Raw genomic sequence first — 16,717 nt, 5'->3', positions numbered from 1 at the left:
TGCTGTGTATATGTGGAGATTTGTTGTGTATATGTGAAGCTGTGCTGTGCATGTATGGAGCTGGTCTGTGATTATGTGGAGCTGTGCTGTGTATATGTGGAGCTGTGTTGTGTATATGTGGAGCTGTGCTGTGTATATGTGGAGCTGCTCTGTTTATATGTAGAGCTGGTCTGTTTATATGTAGAGCTGGTCTGTGTATATGTGGAGCTGTGCTTGTATATGTGGAGCTGTGCTGTGTATATGTGCAGTTGTGTTGTGTATATGTAGAGCTGCTCTGTTTATATGTAGAGCTGTTCTGTGTATATGTGGAGCTGTGCTGTATACATGTGGAGCTATGTTGTGTATGTGTTGAGCTGTGTTGTGTGCATGTGGAGTGGTGCTGTGTATATGTGGAGCTGTGATGTGTATATGTCGAGCTGTGTTGTACATATGTGCAACTGTGTTGTGTATATGTGGAGTTATGCTGTGTCTATGTGGAGTTGTATATATGTGGAGCTGTAGTCTTTCTGTGGAGCTGTGCTGTGTTTCTGTGAATCTGTGTCGTGTATATGTAGAACAGTGTTGTGTATATGTGGAGTTGCATTATGTATATGTGGAGCTGTGCTGTGTATATGTGGAGTTGTATATGTATATGTAGTGTATATTTAGAGTTTTGTTATGTATATGTAGAGCTGTGTTGTGTATATGTAGAGCTATGTTGTGTATATGTGGATCTGTGCTGTGTATATGTGGACCTGTGTTGTGAGTATATAGAGCTGTGATGTATATATGTAGAGCTGTGCTGTGTATATGTAGAGCTAAGCTGTATATATGTAGAGCTAGTAGGTGAGCACTTTGGTGAGAGTGACCATAATTTGGTGAGATTTAAGGTGGTCATGGAAAAGGACAGGGAGGGGCCGGAAATAAAGGTTCTAAATTGGGGGAAGGCCGATTTTAATAGGATAAGGCAGGATCTGGCCAAAATGGACTGGGATCAGCTGCTTGTAGGAAAATCCGCATCGGAGCAATGGGAGTCTTTCAGAAGGGAGATTGAGACCATACAATGGCAACATGTTCCCGTAAAGGTCAAGGGTGGTTCCAAGAACTCCAGGGAACCTTGGATGTCAGGGGATATACGAGAATGGATTAGGAAAAAAAGGAGGGCTTTTGGCAGATACAAAAGGCTAAAGACGGAGGAAGCCCTAGAGGAGTACAAAAAGTGCAGGGGGATACTTAAAAAAGAAATTAGGAGATCAAGGAGGGGCCATGAAATGACACTGGCGAGCAAAATAAAGGAAAATCCTAAGATGTTTTATAAGTATATTAAGGGTAAGAGGATGACTAGGGAAAAAATAGGGCCCATTAGGGACAAAAATGGCAATCTGTGTGTGGAGCCGGCAGATGTAGGAGGGGTTCTAAATGAATTTTTTGCATCTGTTTTCACTATGGAGAAGGACGATGTAGACATAGAAATACGGCAGGGGGACTGTGATATACTCGAACAAATTAACATCGAGCGGGAGGAGGTATTGGCGGTTTTAGCAGGCCTAAAAATGGATAAATCCCCAGGCCCGGACGAAATGTATCCCAGGCTACTGTGTGAGGCAAAGGAGGAGATTGCGGGGGCTCTGACACATATATTCAGAACCTCTCTGGCCACAGGGGATGTGCCAGAGGACTGGAGAACCGCTAATGTAATACCATTATTCAAGAAGGGGAGTAGGGAAAAACCGGGGAACTACAGGCCAGTGAGCCTAACATCAGTGGTAGGAAAATTATTGGAAAAAATTCTGAAGGACAAAATTAGTCTCCACTTGGAGAAGCAAGGATTAATCAGGGATAGTCAACATGGCTTTGTCAAGGGAAGATCATGTCTGACTAATTTGATTGAATTTTTTGAGGGGGTGACTAGGCGTGTGGATGAGGGTAACGCAGTGGATGTGGTATACATGGATTTCAGTAAGGCCTTCGATAAAGTCCCCCACAGGAGACTGGTCAAGAAGGTACGAGCCCATGGAATCCAGGGTGCCTTGGCACTTTGGATACAAAACTGGCTTAGTGGCAGAAGGCAGAGGGTGATGGTCGAAGGTTGTTTTTGTGACTGGAAGCCTGTGGCCAGTGGGGTACCACAGGGATCGGTGCTGGGTCCCTTGCTGTTTGTGGTCTACATTAATGACTTGGATATGAATGTAAAAGGTATGATCAGTAAGTTCGCTGATGATACAAAGATTGGTAGGGTGGTAAATAGCGAGGAGGATAGCCTCAGTCTGCAGGACGATATAGATGGGTTGGTCAGATGGGCGGAACAGTGGCAAATGGAATTTAACCCGGAAAAGTGCGAGGTGATGCACTTTGGAGGGACTAACAAGGCAAGGGAATACACAATGAATGGGAGGACCCTAGGCAAGACAGAGGGTCAGAGGGATCTTGGTGTGCAAGTTCACAGATCCCTGAAGGTGGCGGAACAGGTAGATAAGGTGGTAAAGAAGGCATATGGGATACTTGCCTTTATTAGCCGAGGCATAGAATATAAGAGCAAGGAGGTTATGATGGAGCTGTATAAAACACTGGTTAGGCCACAGCTGGAGTACTGTGTGCAGTTCTGGTCGCCACACTACAGGAAGGATGTGATCGCTTTGGAGAGGGTGCAGAGGAGATTCACCAGGATGTTACCAGGGCTGGAGCGCTTCAGCTATGAAGAGAGACTGGGAAGATTGGGTTTGTTTTCCTTGGAGCAGAGGAGGCTGAGGGGGGACATGATTGAGGTGTACAAAATTATGAGGGGCACAGATAGGATGGATACTGAGGAGCTTTTTCCCTTCGTTGAGGGTACTATAACAGGGGACATAGATTCAAGGTAAAAGGCGGGAGGTTTAGAGGGGATTTGAGAAAGAATTTTTTCACCCAGAGGGTGGTTGGAGTCTGGAACTCACTGCCTGAAAGGGTTGTGGAGGCAGGAACCCTCACAACATTCAAGAAGCATTTGGATGAGCACTTGAAATGCCATAGCATACAAGGCTACGGACCAAATGCTGGAATATGGGATTAGAGTAGACAGGGCTGATGGCCGGCGCGGACACGATGGGCCGAAGGGCCTCTATCCGTGCTGTATAACTCTATGACTCTATGACTCTATATGTGATGATGTGGAGATGCCGGTGGGACTGGGGTGGACAAATGTCAGGAGTAGCACAACACCAGGTTATAGTCCAACAGCTTTATTTGGAATCACAAGCTTTCGGAGCTTTGCTCCTTCGTCAGATGAAGAGAGAGTAATTCACCAGACGAAGGAGCAAAGCTCCGAAAGCTTGTGATTCCAAATAAAGCTGTTGGACTATAACCTGGTGTTGTAAGACTCCTTACGTATATATGTAGAGTTGCATTGTGTATATGTGGAGTTGTACTGTGTATCTGTGGAGTTGTACTGTGTATATGTAATCCCAGTGACCTGTCAAGTAGACCAGGCAAACAAAGAGAAACGATTAACCAGCTCCATTAAAGCTACACAAATCAAATCTCTCTAAACATTTTGCTGCAGCTCCTCTTGCAGCCAGTCCCACTCCCCCACTCCTACCCCACTCCCCCACTCCTCTCTCACTCCTCTCCCACTCCCCCACTCCTCTCCCACTCCCCCACTCCTCTCCCACTCCCCCACTCCTCTCCCACTCCCCCACTCCTCTCCCACTCCCCCACTCCTCTCCCACTCCCCCACTCCCCCACTCCTCTCCCACTCCCACTCCCCCACTCCTCTCCCACTCCCCCACTCCTCTCCCACTCCCCCACTCCTCTCCCACTCCCCCACTCCACTCCCACTCTCCCACTCCTCTCCCACTCCCCCAACTCCTCTCCCACTCCCCCACTCCACTCCCACTCCCCCACTCCTCTCCCACTCTCCCACTCCTCTCCCACTCCCCCACTCCTCTCCCACTCCCCCACTCCTCTCCCACTCCCCCACTCCACTCCCCACTCCCCACTCCTCTCCCACTCCCCCACTCCCCCACTCCTCTCCCACTCCCCCACTCCCCCACTCCTCTCCCACTCCCCCACTCCTCTCCCACTCCCCCACTCCCCCACTCCTCGCCCACTCACCACTCCTCTCCCACTCCCCACTCCCCCACTCCTCCCCCACTCCCCCACTCCTCTCCCACTCCCCCACTCCCCCACTCCTCTCCCACTCCCCACTCCACTCCCACTCCCCCACTCCTCTCCCACTCCCCCACTCCTCTCCCACTCCCCCACTCCCCCACTCCTCTCCCACTCCCCCACTCCTCTCCCACTCCCCCACTCCCCCACTCCTCTCCCACTCCCCCACTCCTCTCCCACTCCCCCACTCCCCCACTCCTCTCCCACTCCCCCACTCCTCTCCCACTCCCCCACTCCTCTCCCACTCCCCCACTCCTCTCCCACTCCCCCACTCCTCTCCACTCCCCCACTCCTCTCCCACTCCTCCCACTCCCCCACTCCTCTCCCACTCCCCCACTCCACTCCCACTCCCCCACTCCTCTCCCACTCCCCCACTCCCCCACTCCTCTCCCACTCCCCCACTCCTCTCCCACTCCCCCACTCCTCTCCCACTCCCCCACTCCACTCCCACTCCCCCACTCCTCTCCCACTCCCCCACTCCTCTCCCACTCCCCCACTCCCCCACTCCCCCACTCCTCTCCCACTCCCCCACTCCACTCCCACTCCCCCACTCCTCTCCCACTCCCCCACTCCACTCCCACTCCCCCACTCCACTCCCACTCCCCACTCCTCTCCCACTCCCCCACTCCACTCCCACTCCCCCACTCCTCTCCCACTCCCCCACTCCACTCCCACTCCCCCACTCCTCTCCCACTCCCCCACTCCTCTCCCACTCCCCCACTCCCCCACTCCTCTCCCACTCCCCCACTCCTCTCCCACTCCCCCACTCCTCTCCCACTCCCCCACTCCCCCACTCCTCTCCCACTCCCCCACTCCCCCACTCCTCTCCCACTCCCCCACTCCCCCCACTCCTCTCCCACTCCCCCACTCCTCTCCCACTCCCCCACTCCTCTCCCACTCCCACTCCCCCACTCCTCTCCCACTCCCCCACTCCACTCCCACTCCCCCACTCCCCCACTCCTCTCCCACTCCCCCACTCCACTCCCACTCCCCCACTCCCCCACTCCTCTCCCACTCCCCCACTCCTCTCCCACTCCCCCACTCCCCCACTCCTCTCCCACTCCCCCACTCCCCCACTCCTCTCCCACTCCCCCACTCCTCTCCCACTCCCCCACTCCTCTCCCACTCCCCCACTCCTCTCCCACTCCCCCACTCCCCCACTCCTCTCCCACTCCCACTCCCCCACTCCTCTCCCACTCCCCCACTCCTCTCCCACTCCCCCACTCCTCTCCCACTCCCCCACTCCCCCACTCCTCTCCCACTCCCACTCCCCCACTCCTCTCCCACTCCCCCCACTCCTCTCCCACTCCCCCACTCCCCCACTCCTCTCCCACTCCCACTCCCCCACTCCTCTCCCACTCCCCCACTCCTCTCCCACTCCCCCACTCCCCCACTCCTCTCCCACTCCCACTCCCCCACTCCTCTCCCACTCCCCCACTCCTCTCCCACTCCCACTCCCCCACTCCTCTCCCACTCCCCCACTCCACTCCCACTCCCCCACTCCTCTCCCACTCCCCACTCCACTCCCACTCCCCCACTCCTCTCCCACTCCCCCACTCCTCTCCCACTCCCCCACTCCACTCCCACTCCCCCACTCCTCTCCCACTCCCCCACTCCTCTCCCACTCCCCCACTCCACTCCCACTCCCCCACTCCTCTCCCACTCCCCCACTCCTCTCCCACTCCCCCACTCCCCCACTCCTCTCCCACTCCCCCACTCCCCCACTCCTCTCCCACTCCTCTCCCACTCCCCCACTCCTCTCCCACTCCTCTCCCACTCCCCCACTCCTCTCCCACTCCTCTCCCACTCCCCCACTCCTCTCCCACTCCCCCACTCCTCTCCCACTCCCCCACTCCTCCCCCACTCCCCCACTCCTCTCCCACTCCCCCACTCCTCTCCCACTCTCCCACTCCCCCACTCCTCTCCCACTCCTCTCCCACTCCCCCACTCCTCTCCCACTCCTCTCCCACTCCCCCACTCCTCTCCCACTCCCCCACTCCTCCCCACTCCCCCACTCCTCTCCCACTCCCTCTCTCCTCTCCCTCTCTCCCCACCCTGTCTCCATTTCTCCTCTCCGTCTATCCTCTGCCTCTTTCCTCTCCTCTCCCTCCCTCTTCTCTGCCCCCTCTCTCCTCTACCTCCTCTCCCTCTCTCCTCTCCCTCTCTCCTCTCCCACCCTCCCCACCCTCTCTCCTCTCCCTGTCTCCATTTCGCCTCTCCGTCTATCCTTTGTCTCTCCTCTCCCTCTCTCTGCTCCCTCTCTCGTCTTCCTCCTCTCCCTCTCTCCTCTCCATCTCTCCTCTCCTTCTCTCCCTCACTCCATTCCCTTTCTCCTCTCCCTCTCTCTCTCCCCGCCTTCTCTCCTCCCTCTCTCCCTCTCTCCATTTCTCCTCTCCCTTTATCCTCTGCCTATCTCTTCTGCTCTCCCACCCTCCTCTCCTCCCTTGTCTCCGTCTCTCCTCCCTCTCTCTCCTCTCCCTCTCTCATCTCCATCTCTCCCACTCCCTCTCTCTTCTCTCCTCTCCCTCACTCCTTTACCTCTATCCTCTCCCTCTCTCCTCTTCCTTCTCTCTACTCCCTCTCTCCTCTCCCTCTCTCCTCTGCCCTTCTCTCTTCGCTGCTCTCCCTCTCTTCTCCATCTCTCTTCTCCCTCTCTCCTCTTCTCTCCATTCCCTCTCACCTCTCCCTCTCTCCTCTACCTCCTCTCTCCTCTCCCTTCTCCCTCTCTCTTCGCTCCTCTCCCTCTCTCTTCGCTCCTCTCCCTCTCTCTTCGCTCCTCTCCCTCTCTCCTCTACCTCCTCTCTCCTCTCCCTTCTCCCTCTCTCTTCGCTCCTCTCCTCTCTCTTCGTTCCTCTCCCTCTCTCTTCTCCATCTATCCCTCTCCCTCTCTCTCTTCTCTCTCCTCTCCCTCACTTCTTTACCTCTCGCCTCTCCATCTCTCCTCTCCATCTCTCCTCTCACTCTCCCCTCCCTCTCTCCTCTCTCTCTCCTCAACTCTCCCTCTCTCCTCTTCCTCTCTCCACTCCCTCCCTCCCTCTCTACCCTCCCTCCTTCTCTCCTCTCCCTCTCCACTCTCTCCCTCTCTCCTCTACCTCCTCTCTCCTCACCCTTCTCCCTCTCTCCTCACCCTTCTCCCTCTCTCTTCGCTGCTCTCCCTCTCTTCTCCATCTCTCTTCTCCCTCTCTCCTCTTCTCTCCATTCCCTCTCACCTCTCCCTCTCTCCTCTACCTCCTCTCTCCTCTCCCTTCTCCCTCTCTCTTCGCTCCTCTCCCTCTCTCTTCGCTCCTCTCCCTCTCTCTTCGCTCCTCTCCCTCTCTCCTCTACCTCCTCTCTCCTCTCCCTTCTCCCTCTCTCTTCGCTCCTCTCCCTCTCTCTTCGTTCCTCTCCCTCTCTCTTCTCCATCTATCCCTCTCCCTCTCTCTCTTCTCTCTCCTCTCCCTCACTTCTTTACCTCTCGCCTCTCCATCTCTCCTCTCCATCTCTCCTCTCACTCTCCCCTCCCTCTCTCCTCTCTCTCTCCTCAACTCTCCCTCTCTCCTCTTCCTCTCTCCACTCCCTCCCTCCCTCTCTACCCTCCCTCCTTCTCTCCTCTCCCTCTCCACTCTCTCCCTCTCTCCTCTCTACCTCCTCTCTCCACACCCTTCTCCCTCTCTCCTCACCCTTCTCCCTCTCTCTTCGCTCCTCTCCCTCTCTCTTCGCTCCTCTCCCTCTCTCTCTTCTCTCTCCTCTCCCTCACTTCTTTACCTCTCGCCTCTCCATCTCTCCTCTCCATCTCTCCCCTCCCTCCCTCTCTCCTCTTCCTCTCCGCTCTCTCCCTCTCTCCCCCTCCCTCTCTCCGCTCCCTCCTTCCCTCCCCTCCTTCTCTCCCCTCCCTCTCTACCCTCCCCTCTCCCCTCCCTCTCTCCCCTCCCTCCCTCTCTCCCCTCCCTCTCTCCTCTCCCCTCCCTCTCCCCCACTCCCTCTCTCCCCTCCCTCTCTCCGCTCCCTCTCTACCCTCCCTCTCCCCCACTCCCTCTCTCCCCTCCCTCTCTCCGCTGCCTCTCTCCCTCTCTCCCATCCCTCTCTCACCTCCCTCTCTCCCTCTCTCCCCTCCCTCTCTCCACTCCCTCCCTCTCTCCCCTCCCTCCTCCCCTCCCTCCCTCCCTCTCTCCCCTCCCTCTCTCCCTCTCTCCCCTCCCCCTCTCCCCTCTCTCTCTCCCTCTCTCCCCTCCCTCTCTCCCCTCCTTCCCTCCCTCTCTCTCTCTCTCCCCTCCCTCTCTCCCCTCCCTCCCTCCCTCTCTCCCCTCCCTCTCTTCCCTCCTTCTCTCCGCTCCCTCCCTCTCTCCCCTCCCTCTCTCCCCTCCCTCCTTCTCTCCCCTCCCTCTCTCCCCTCCCTCCCTCTCTCCCCTCCCTCTCTCCCCCCCTCTCCCCTCCTTCTCTCCCCTCCTCTATCCACCCCTCTCTCCCCCCCTCTCCCTCTCTCCCCTCCTTCTCTCCCCTCCCTCTCTCCGCTACCTCTCTCTCTCCCTCTCTCCCCTCCCTCTCTCCCCTCCTTCCCTCCCTCCCTCTCTCCCCTCCCTCTCTCCCCTCCTTCTCTCCCCTCCCTCTCTCCGCTCCCTCTCTCCCTCTCTCCCCTTCCTCTCTCCCCTCTCTCCCCTCCCTCTCTCCCCTCCCTCACTCCCCTCCCTCTCTCCCGACCCTCTCTCCCCACCCTCTCTCCCTCTCTCCCTCCCCTCCCTCTCTACCTCCCTCTCTCCCCTCCCTCTCTCCCCTCCCTCCCTTCTCTCCCTCTCTTCTCTCCCCTCCCTCTCTCCCTCTCTCCCCTCCCTCCCTCCCTCTCTCCCCTCCCTCTCTTCCCTCCTTCTCTCCGCTCCCTCCCTTTCTCCCCTCCCTCTCTCCGCTCCCTCCCTCCCCTCCCTCTCTTCCCTCCTTCTCTTCCCTCCTTCTCTCCCCTCCCTCCCTCTCTCCCCTCCCTCTCTCTCCCCTCCCTCCCTCTCTCCCCTCCCTCTCTCCACTCCCTCTCTCCCCACCCTCTCTCCCTCTCTACGCTCCCTCCCTCTCTCCCCTCCCTCTCTCCCCTCCCTCTCTCCCCTCCCTCTCTCCCCTCCCTCTCTCCCCTCCCTCCCTCCCCTCCCTCCCTCCCTCTCTCCCCTCCCTCTCTCCACTCCCTCCCTCTCTCCCCTCCCTCCCTCCCCTCCCTCCCTCCCTCTCTCCCCTCCCTCTCTCCCCTCCTTCCCTCCCTCTCTCTCTCTCTCCCCTCCTTCTCTCCCCACCCTCTCTCCTCACCCTCTCTCCCCGCCCTCTCTCCCCTCCCTCCCTCTGTCCCCTCCCTCCTTCCCTCTCTCCCCTCCGTCTCTCCCTCTCTCCCCTCCCTCTCTCCCCTCCCTCCCTCTCTCTCTCCACTCTCTCCCTCCCTCCCCTCCCTCTCTTCCCTCCTTCTCTTCCCTCCTTCTCTCCCCTCCCTCCCTCTCTCCCCTCCCTCTCTCCCCTCCCTCCCTCTCTCCACTCCCTCTCCCCCCTCCCTCTCTCCGCTCCCTCCCTCTCTCCCCACCCTCTCTCCCTCTCTCCGCTCCCTCCCTCTCTCCATTCCCTCCCTCTCTCCCCTCCCTCCTTCTCGCCCCTCCCTCTCTCCCCTCCCTCTATCCCCTCCCTACCTCTCTCCGCTCCCTCCCTCTCTCCCCTCCCTCTCTCCGCTCCCTCTCTCCGCTCCCTCCCTCTCTCCGCTCCCTCCCTCTCTCCCCTCCCTCTCTCCCCTCCCTCCTTCTCTCCCCTCCCTCTCTCCCCTCCCTCCCTCTCTCCCCTCCCTCTCTCCCCCTCTCTCCCCTCCTTCTCTCCCCTCCTCTATCCACCCCTCTCTCCCCCCCTCTCCCTCTCTCCCCTCCTTCTCTCCCCTCCCTCTCTCCGCTACCTCTCTCTCTCCCTCTCTCCCCTCCCTCTCTCCCCTCCTTCCCTCCCTCCCTCTCTCCCCTCCCTCTCTCCCCTCCTTCTCTCCCCTCCCTCTCTCCGCTCCCTCTCTCCCTCTCTCCCCTTCCTCTCTCCCCTCTCTCCCCTCCCTCTCTCCCCTCCCTCACTCCCCTCCCTCTCTCCCGACCCTCTCTCCCCACCCTCTCTCCCTCTCTCCCTCCCCTCCCTCTCTACCCTCCCTCTCTCCCCTCCCTCTCTCCCCTCCCTCCCTTCTCTCCCTTCTCTCCCCTCCCTCTCTCCCTCTCTCCCCTCCCTCCCTCCCTCTCTCCCCTCCCTCCCTTCTCTCCCTTCTCTCCCCTCCCTCTCTCCCTCTCTCCCCTCCCTCTCTCCCCTCCCTCCCTTCTCTCCCTTCTCTCCCCTCCCTCTCTCCCTCTCTCCCCTCCCTCCCTCCCTCTCTCCCCTCCCTCTCTTCCCTCCTTCTCTCCGCTCCCTCCCTTTCTCCCCTCCCTCTCTCCGCTCCCTCCCTCCCCTCCCTCTCTTCCCTCCTTCTCTTCCCTCCTTCTCTCCCCTCCCTCCCTCTCTCCCCTCCCTCTCTCCCCTCCCTCCCTCTCTCCCCTCCCTCTCTCCACTCCCTCTCTCCCCTCCCTCTCTCCGCTCCCTCCCTCTCTCCCCACCCTCTCTCCCTCTCTCCGCTCCCTCCCTCTCTCCCCTCCCTCTCTCCCCTCCCTCTCTCCCCTCCCTCTCTCCCCTCCTTCTCTCCCCTCCTCTATCCACCCCTCTCTCCCCCCCTCTCCCTCTCTCCCCTCCTTCTCTCCCCTCCCTCTCTCCGCTCCCTCTCTCTCTCCCTCTCTCCCCTCCCTCTCTCCCCTCCTTCCCTCCCTCCCTCTCTCCCCTCCCTCTCACCCCTCCTTCTCTCCCCTCCCTCTCTCCGCTCCCTCTCTCCCTCTCTCCCCTCCCTCTCTCCCCTCTCTCCCCTCCCTCTCTCCCCTCCCTCTCTCCCGACCCTCTCTCCCCATCCTCTCTCCCTCTCTCCCTCCCCTCCCTCTCTACCCTCCCTCTCTCCCCTCCCTCTCTCCCCTCCCTCCCTCTCTCCCTTCTCTCCCCTCCCTCTCTCCCTCGCTCCCCTCCCTCCCTCCCTCCCTCTCTCCCCTCCCTCTCTTCCCTCCTTCTCTCCGCTCCCTCCCTTTCTCCCCTCCCTCTCTCCGCCCCCTCTCTCCCCTCCCTCTCTCCCCTCCCTCTCTCCGCTCCCTCTCTCCGCTCCCTCCCTCTCTCCCCACCCTCTCTCCCCTCCCTCTCTCCCCTCCCTCCCTCTCTCCGCTCCCTCTCTCCGCTCCCTCCCTCTCTCCCCTCCCTCTCTCCCCTCCCTCCCTCTCTCCGCTCCCTCTCTCTGCTCCCTCTCTCCCCTCCCTCTCTCCGCTCCCTCTCTCCCCTCCCTCTCTCCGCTCCCTCTCTCCCCTCCCTCTCTCCCCTCTCTCCCCTCCCTCTCTCCGCTCCCTCCCTCCCCTCCCTCTCTTCCCTCCTTCTCTTCCCTCCTTCTCTCCCCTCCCTCCCTCTCTCCCCTCCCTCTCTCCCCTCCCTCCCTCTCTCCCCTCCCTCTCTCCCCTCCCTCCCTCTCTCCGCTCCCTCTCTCTGCTCCCTCTCTCCCCTCCCTCTCTCCGCTCCCTCTCTCCCCTCCCTCTCTCCGCTCCCTCTCTCCCCTCCCTCTCTCCGTTCCCTCTCTCCGCTCCCTCTCTCCGCTCCCTCTCTCCCTTCCCTCCCTCTCTCCCCTCCCTCTCTCCCCTCTCTCCCCCTCCCTCTCTCCGCTCCCTCTCTCCCCTCCCTCTCTCCCCTCCCTCTCTCCGTTCCCTCTCTCCGCTCCCTCTCTCCCTTCCCTCTCTCTCTCCGCTCCCTCTCTCCCCTCCTTCTCTCCCCCCCTCTCTCCCCTCCCTCTCTCCCCCCCTCTCTCCCCTCCTTCTCTCCCCTCCCTCTCTCCCCCCCCTCTATCCCCCCCCTCTCTCCCCTCCCTCTCTCCCTCTCTCCCCCCCTCTCCCCTCCCTCTCTCCCCTCCCTCCCTCTCTCCCTCCCTCTCTCCACTCCCTCTCTCCACTCCCTCTCTTCCCTCCCTCCCTCTCTCCGCTCCCTCTCTCCGCTCCCTCTCTCCCCTCCTTCTCTCCCCTCCCTCTATCCCCCCCTCTCTCCCCCTCTCTCCCCTCCCTCCATCTCTCCCCCCCTCTCTCCGCTCCCTCTCTCCCCTCCCTCCCTCCCCTCCCTCCCTCCCCTCCCTCCCTCTCTCCCCTCCCTCCCTCCCCTCCCTCCCTCCCCTCCCTCTCTCCCCTCCCTCCCTCTCTCCCCCCCTCCCTCCCCTCCCTCTCTCCCCTCCCTCTCTCCCCCACTCTCTCCCCTCCCTCCCTCTCTCCCTCTCTCCCCTCCCTCTCTCCCCCCCTCCCTCCGCTCCCTCTCTCCTCTCCCTCTCTCCCCCCCCTCTCTCTCTCCCTCTCTCCCCTCCCTCTCTCCCCCCCTCCCTCCCCTCCCTCTCTCCCCTCCCTCTCTCCCCCCCTCTCTCCCCTCCCTCCCTCTCCTCCCCTCCCTCTCTCCCCCCCTCCCTTCCCTCCCTCTCTCCCCTCCCTCCCTCTCTCCCCCCCTCCCTCCCCTCCCTCTCTCCCCTCCCTCTCTCCCCCCCTCCCTCCCCTCCCTCTCTCCCCTCCCTCTCTCCCCCCCTCTCTCCCCTCCCTCCCTCTCTCCCTCTCTCCCCTCCCTCTCTCCCCCCCCTCCCTCCCCTCCCTCTCTCCTCTCCCTCTCTCTCCCCCTCTCTCCCCTCCCTCCCTCCCCTCCCTCTCTCCGCTCCCTCTCTCCCCTCCCTCCCTCTCTCCCCTCCCTCCCTCTCTCCCCTCCCTCCCTCTCTTCCCTCCCTTCTCTCCCCTCCCTCTCTCCGCTCCCTCTCTCCCTCTCTCCCCTCCCTCTCTCCCCTCCCTCCCTCTCTCCCCCCTTCTCTCCCCTCCCTCTCTCCCTCTCTCCCCTCCCTCTCTCCCCCCCTCCCTCCCCTCCCTCTCTCCCCTCCCTCTCTCCCCCCCTCTCTCCCCTCCCTCCCTCTCTCCCTCTCTCCCCTCCCTCTCTCCCCCCCTCCCTCCCCTCCCTCTCTCCTCTCCCTCTCTCTCCCCCTCTCTCCCCTCCCTCCCTCCCCTCCCTCTCTCCGCTCCCTCTCTCCCCTCCCTCCCTCCCTCTCTCCCCTCCCTCTCTCCCCTCCCTCCCTCCCTCCCTCCCTCCCTCTCTCCCCTCCCTCTCTCCCCTCCCTCCCTCTCTCCCCCCCTCTCTCCCCTCCCTCCCTCTCTCCCTCTCTCCCCTCCCTCTCTCCCCTCCCTCCTTCTCTCCCCTCCCTCTCTCCCCTCCCTCTCTCCTCTCCCTCTCTCTCCCCCTCTCTCTCCCCCTCTCTCCCCTCCCTCCCTCTCTCCCCTCCCTCCCTCCCCTCCCTCTCTCCCCCCCTCTCTCCCCTCCCTCCCTCCCTCCCTCCCTCCCTCCCTCTCTCCCCTCCCTCTCTCCCCTCCCTCCCTCCCCTCCCTCTCTCCCCCCCTCTCTCCCCTCCCTCCCTCCCTCCCTCTCTCCCTCCCTCCCCTCCCTCTCTCCGAGTGGGAGGAGCTCCGAGGAATTTCCTGGAACCACAGACTTTACAGAGAGGTTTTCACCTTGTGAAACTCTCACTGTCGATCAGCTGCCCGTTCTAGAAACTGAATGATTTTCATCGTCACTGATTTCAAATCGGGTGGGCTCTATAACGATTGGCCAATCCGCAGTGAGTTTTAACGCCCGGGCAGCAAGTTGAAAACCTTCCCCCATCAGGCCAAACTTTTGCTGCCCTTTGACCCCAGTGTGAGGGTCAGCTAGTGACCTCTGGTGTTGACCCCAGCCGGTTCAAGGGGAGGTCACTTCATGAAAACCCTCCAGGCAGCGTGTCCTGGCGTTGGGTGGGGGAGTGAGGACAGGGGAGAGGGGACCACGTTCGTAAAACACCCCTCACTTATCCCACCAGCTTTTTATTCCTCCCCTGGGCGAACTCCCGGGATGGCCTCATATTGACTGGTCCATGGCCAGTGCAACAACGACACCACCGATGCTGTGCCCCGGTGTCTCCCTAAACTGGCCCACCCTGCCCCCTCCTCTGGGTCGCTGATCCACTGTGGAGTGGATGGGGCAGAGGCTCCATCACCAACAAGGCCCAATGGAAACTCTAGGGGAAGGGCGGGGCCTGGTGTCCTGGTCCTGGCCGAACCTGTGCCCCTCCCGCTAGCGTTGTACTGGGAGTGCGGCGAAAGTGCCATCCATGTATTTGGCCCCCACTTGCTTATAAATTAGAAAGAAACAGGGGCAGGAACTGAAATTAAAAAGACAGAGATGCCAAAACCAACAAAATGTCAGTGTAGACGCGAAGGCTTGAATGCTTCCACATTCCGAGAAGGGAACAACAACAACACCTTGCATTTATATAGCGCCTTTAACGTAGTAAAACGGTCCCAAGGCGCATCACAGGGACGATCATCAGACAAAATTTGACACCGAGCCACATAAGGAGATATTAGGACAGGTGACCAAAAGCTTGGTCAAAGTGGTAGGTTTTAAGGAGCGTCTTAAAGGAGAGAGAGAGAGGCGGAGAGGTTTAGGGAGGGAATTCCAGAACTTAGGGCCACTAATGGTGGAGCGATTAAAATCGGGGATGCACAAGAGGCCAGAATTGGAGGAGCGCAGAGATCTCGGAGGGTTGCAGGGCTGGAGGAGGTTGCAGGGATAGGGAGGGGCGAGACCATGGATAGATTTAAAAACAAAGATGAGAATTTTAAAATCGAGGCATTGCCGGACTGGGAGCCAATGTAGGTCATTGAGCACAGGGGGTGATGGGTGATCGGGACTTGGTGCGAGTTAGGATACAGGCAGCAGAGTTTTGGATGAGCTCAAGTTTACGGAGGGTGCAAAATGGGAGGGTGGCCAGGAGAACATTAGAACAGTCCAGTCTGGAGGTAACAAAAGCAAGGGTGAGGGTTTCAGCAGCAGATAAGCTGAGGCAGGGCAGAGAAGGGTGAAGTTACAGAGGTGGAAGTAGGCAGTCTTGGAGATGGAGTGGGTAGGTGGTCAGAAGCTCATCTCAGGGTCAAATAGGATACTACAGTTGCGAATGGTCTGGTTCAGCCTCAGACGGTGGGCAGGGAGAGGGATGGAGCCGGTAGCTAGGCAACTCGCCAAGGCTTCTTCGACAGCACCTCCCAAACCCACGACCTCTACCACCTAGAAGGACAAGAGCAGCAGGCACATGGGAACAACACCACCTGCACGTTCCCCTCCAAGTCACACACCATCCCGACTTGGAAATATATCGCCGTTCCTTCATCGTCGCTGGGTCAAAATCCTGGAACTCCCTACCTAACAGCACTGTGGGAGAACCTTCACCACACGGACTGCAGCGGTTCAAGAAGGCGGCTCACCACCACCTTCTCAAGGGCAATTAGGGATGGGCAATAAATGCCGGCCTCGCCAGAGATGTCCACATCCCATGAACGAATAAAAAAAAAGATTCTAAAGTTGGTTCATTGTTCTGAAAGGAAAGATTTGTTTCTACCTTTATAACTGTGTTTAATATTCAGAGTTCCTTCTGTTTATATTTGATTGTAGAATGATATTCAGGATACAATTCCTGCCTGATGTTAAATCTCTGCAAAGCATAGACGTGAATTTCACCAATATATTTCAGTTAAAGTCACTCTCTTCCCCTGCAGACGGAGATCAGTGTGAATCGAACCCTTGCAGGAATAGTGGCTTGTGTCGTGATGGTGTCAATCGATACGAGTGCAAATGCTTGCACGGTTATAAAGGCATCAACTGCGAAATTGGTAAGAACCAAGAGAGAATAGTTCATAATCGAAAACTTAAAGGTGATTTGTTTGCACGAGGTAAGTGGTGAGAGGAGAGAGCGGGCTCTGGAGGCAATTGCGATTGGGGTGGGGGAGAGAGGGGGGAAGCCCGGGACAAGGGAGGCCGAAGCTTTCCTTCTGGGGTTCGGAGGAGCACCCCTCCCTCACTGCTCCCTCCCCCCTTCCCGCTCCCTCCCTCACTGCTCCCTCCCCCCTTCCCCGCTCCCTCCCTCACTGCTCCCTCCACCCCCCTTCCCCGCTCCCTCCCTCACTGCTCCCTCCCCCTTCCCCGCTCCCTCCCTCACTGCTCCCTCCCCCCTTCCCCGCTCCCTCCCTCACTGCTCCCTCCCCCCTTCCCCGCTCCCTCCCTCACTGCTCCCTCCCCCCTTCCCCGCTCCCTCCCTCACTGCTCCCTCCCCCCTTCCCCGCTCTCACCCTCACTGCACCCTCCCCCCCCCGTTCACCACTCCCACCCTCACTGCTCCCTCCCCCCTCCTTCCCTGCTCCCTCCCTCACCGCTCGCCCACTCCCTCCCTCACTGCTCGCCCACTCCCTCCCTCACAGCTCGCCCACTCCCTCCCTCACCGCTCTCCCACTCCCTCCCTCACTGCTCGCCCACTCCCTCCCTCACAGCTCGCCCACTCCCTCCCTCACAGCTCGCCCACTCCCTCCCTCACCGCTCTCCCACTCCCTCCCTCACCGCTCTCCCACTCCCTCCCTCACTGCTCGCCCACTCCCTCCCTCACAGCTCGCCCACTCCCTCCCTCACCGCTCTCCCACTCCCTCCCTCACTGCTCGCCCACTCCCTCCCTCACAGCTCGCCCACGTCCCTCCCTCAA

The 16,717-nt window shown here is 59.9% G+C and overlaps 1 protein-coding gene across 1 annotated transcript in view; it reads left to right on the top strand.

Annotated features, from left to right (window-relative positions):
• Nucleotides 1–16,717, top strand: part of LOC137327063 (coagulation factor X-like) — a 161,780-nt gene that overhangs the window by 60,021 nt on the left and 85,042 nt on the right. The window contains exon 4 of the mRNA XM_067992471.1: nucleotides 15,744–15,857. Coding sequence (XP_067848572.1) covers nucleotides 15,744–15,857 — 114 coding nt within the window. The remainder of the gene's footprint in view (nucleotides 1–15,743; nucleotides 15,858–16,717) is intronic.

Source organism: Heptranchias perlo, chromosome 11 (assembly GCF_035084215.1).
Source record: "Heptranchias perlo isolate sHepPer1 chromosome 11, sHepPer1.hap1, whole genome shotgun sequence".
NCBI lineage: Eukaryota > Metazoa > Chordata > Chondrichthyes > Hexanchiformes > Hexanchidae > Heptranchias > Heptranchias perlo.
Note: the sequence above shows the minus strand (reverse complement) of the source record. Positions and strands in the feature narration are given on the sequence as shown.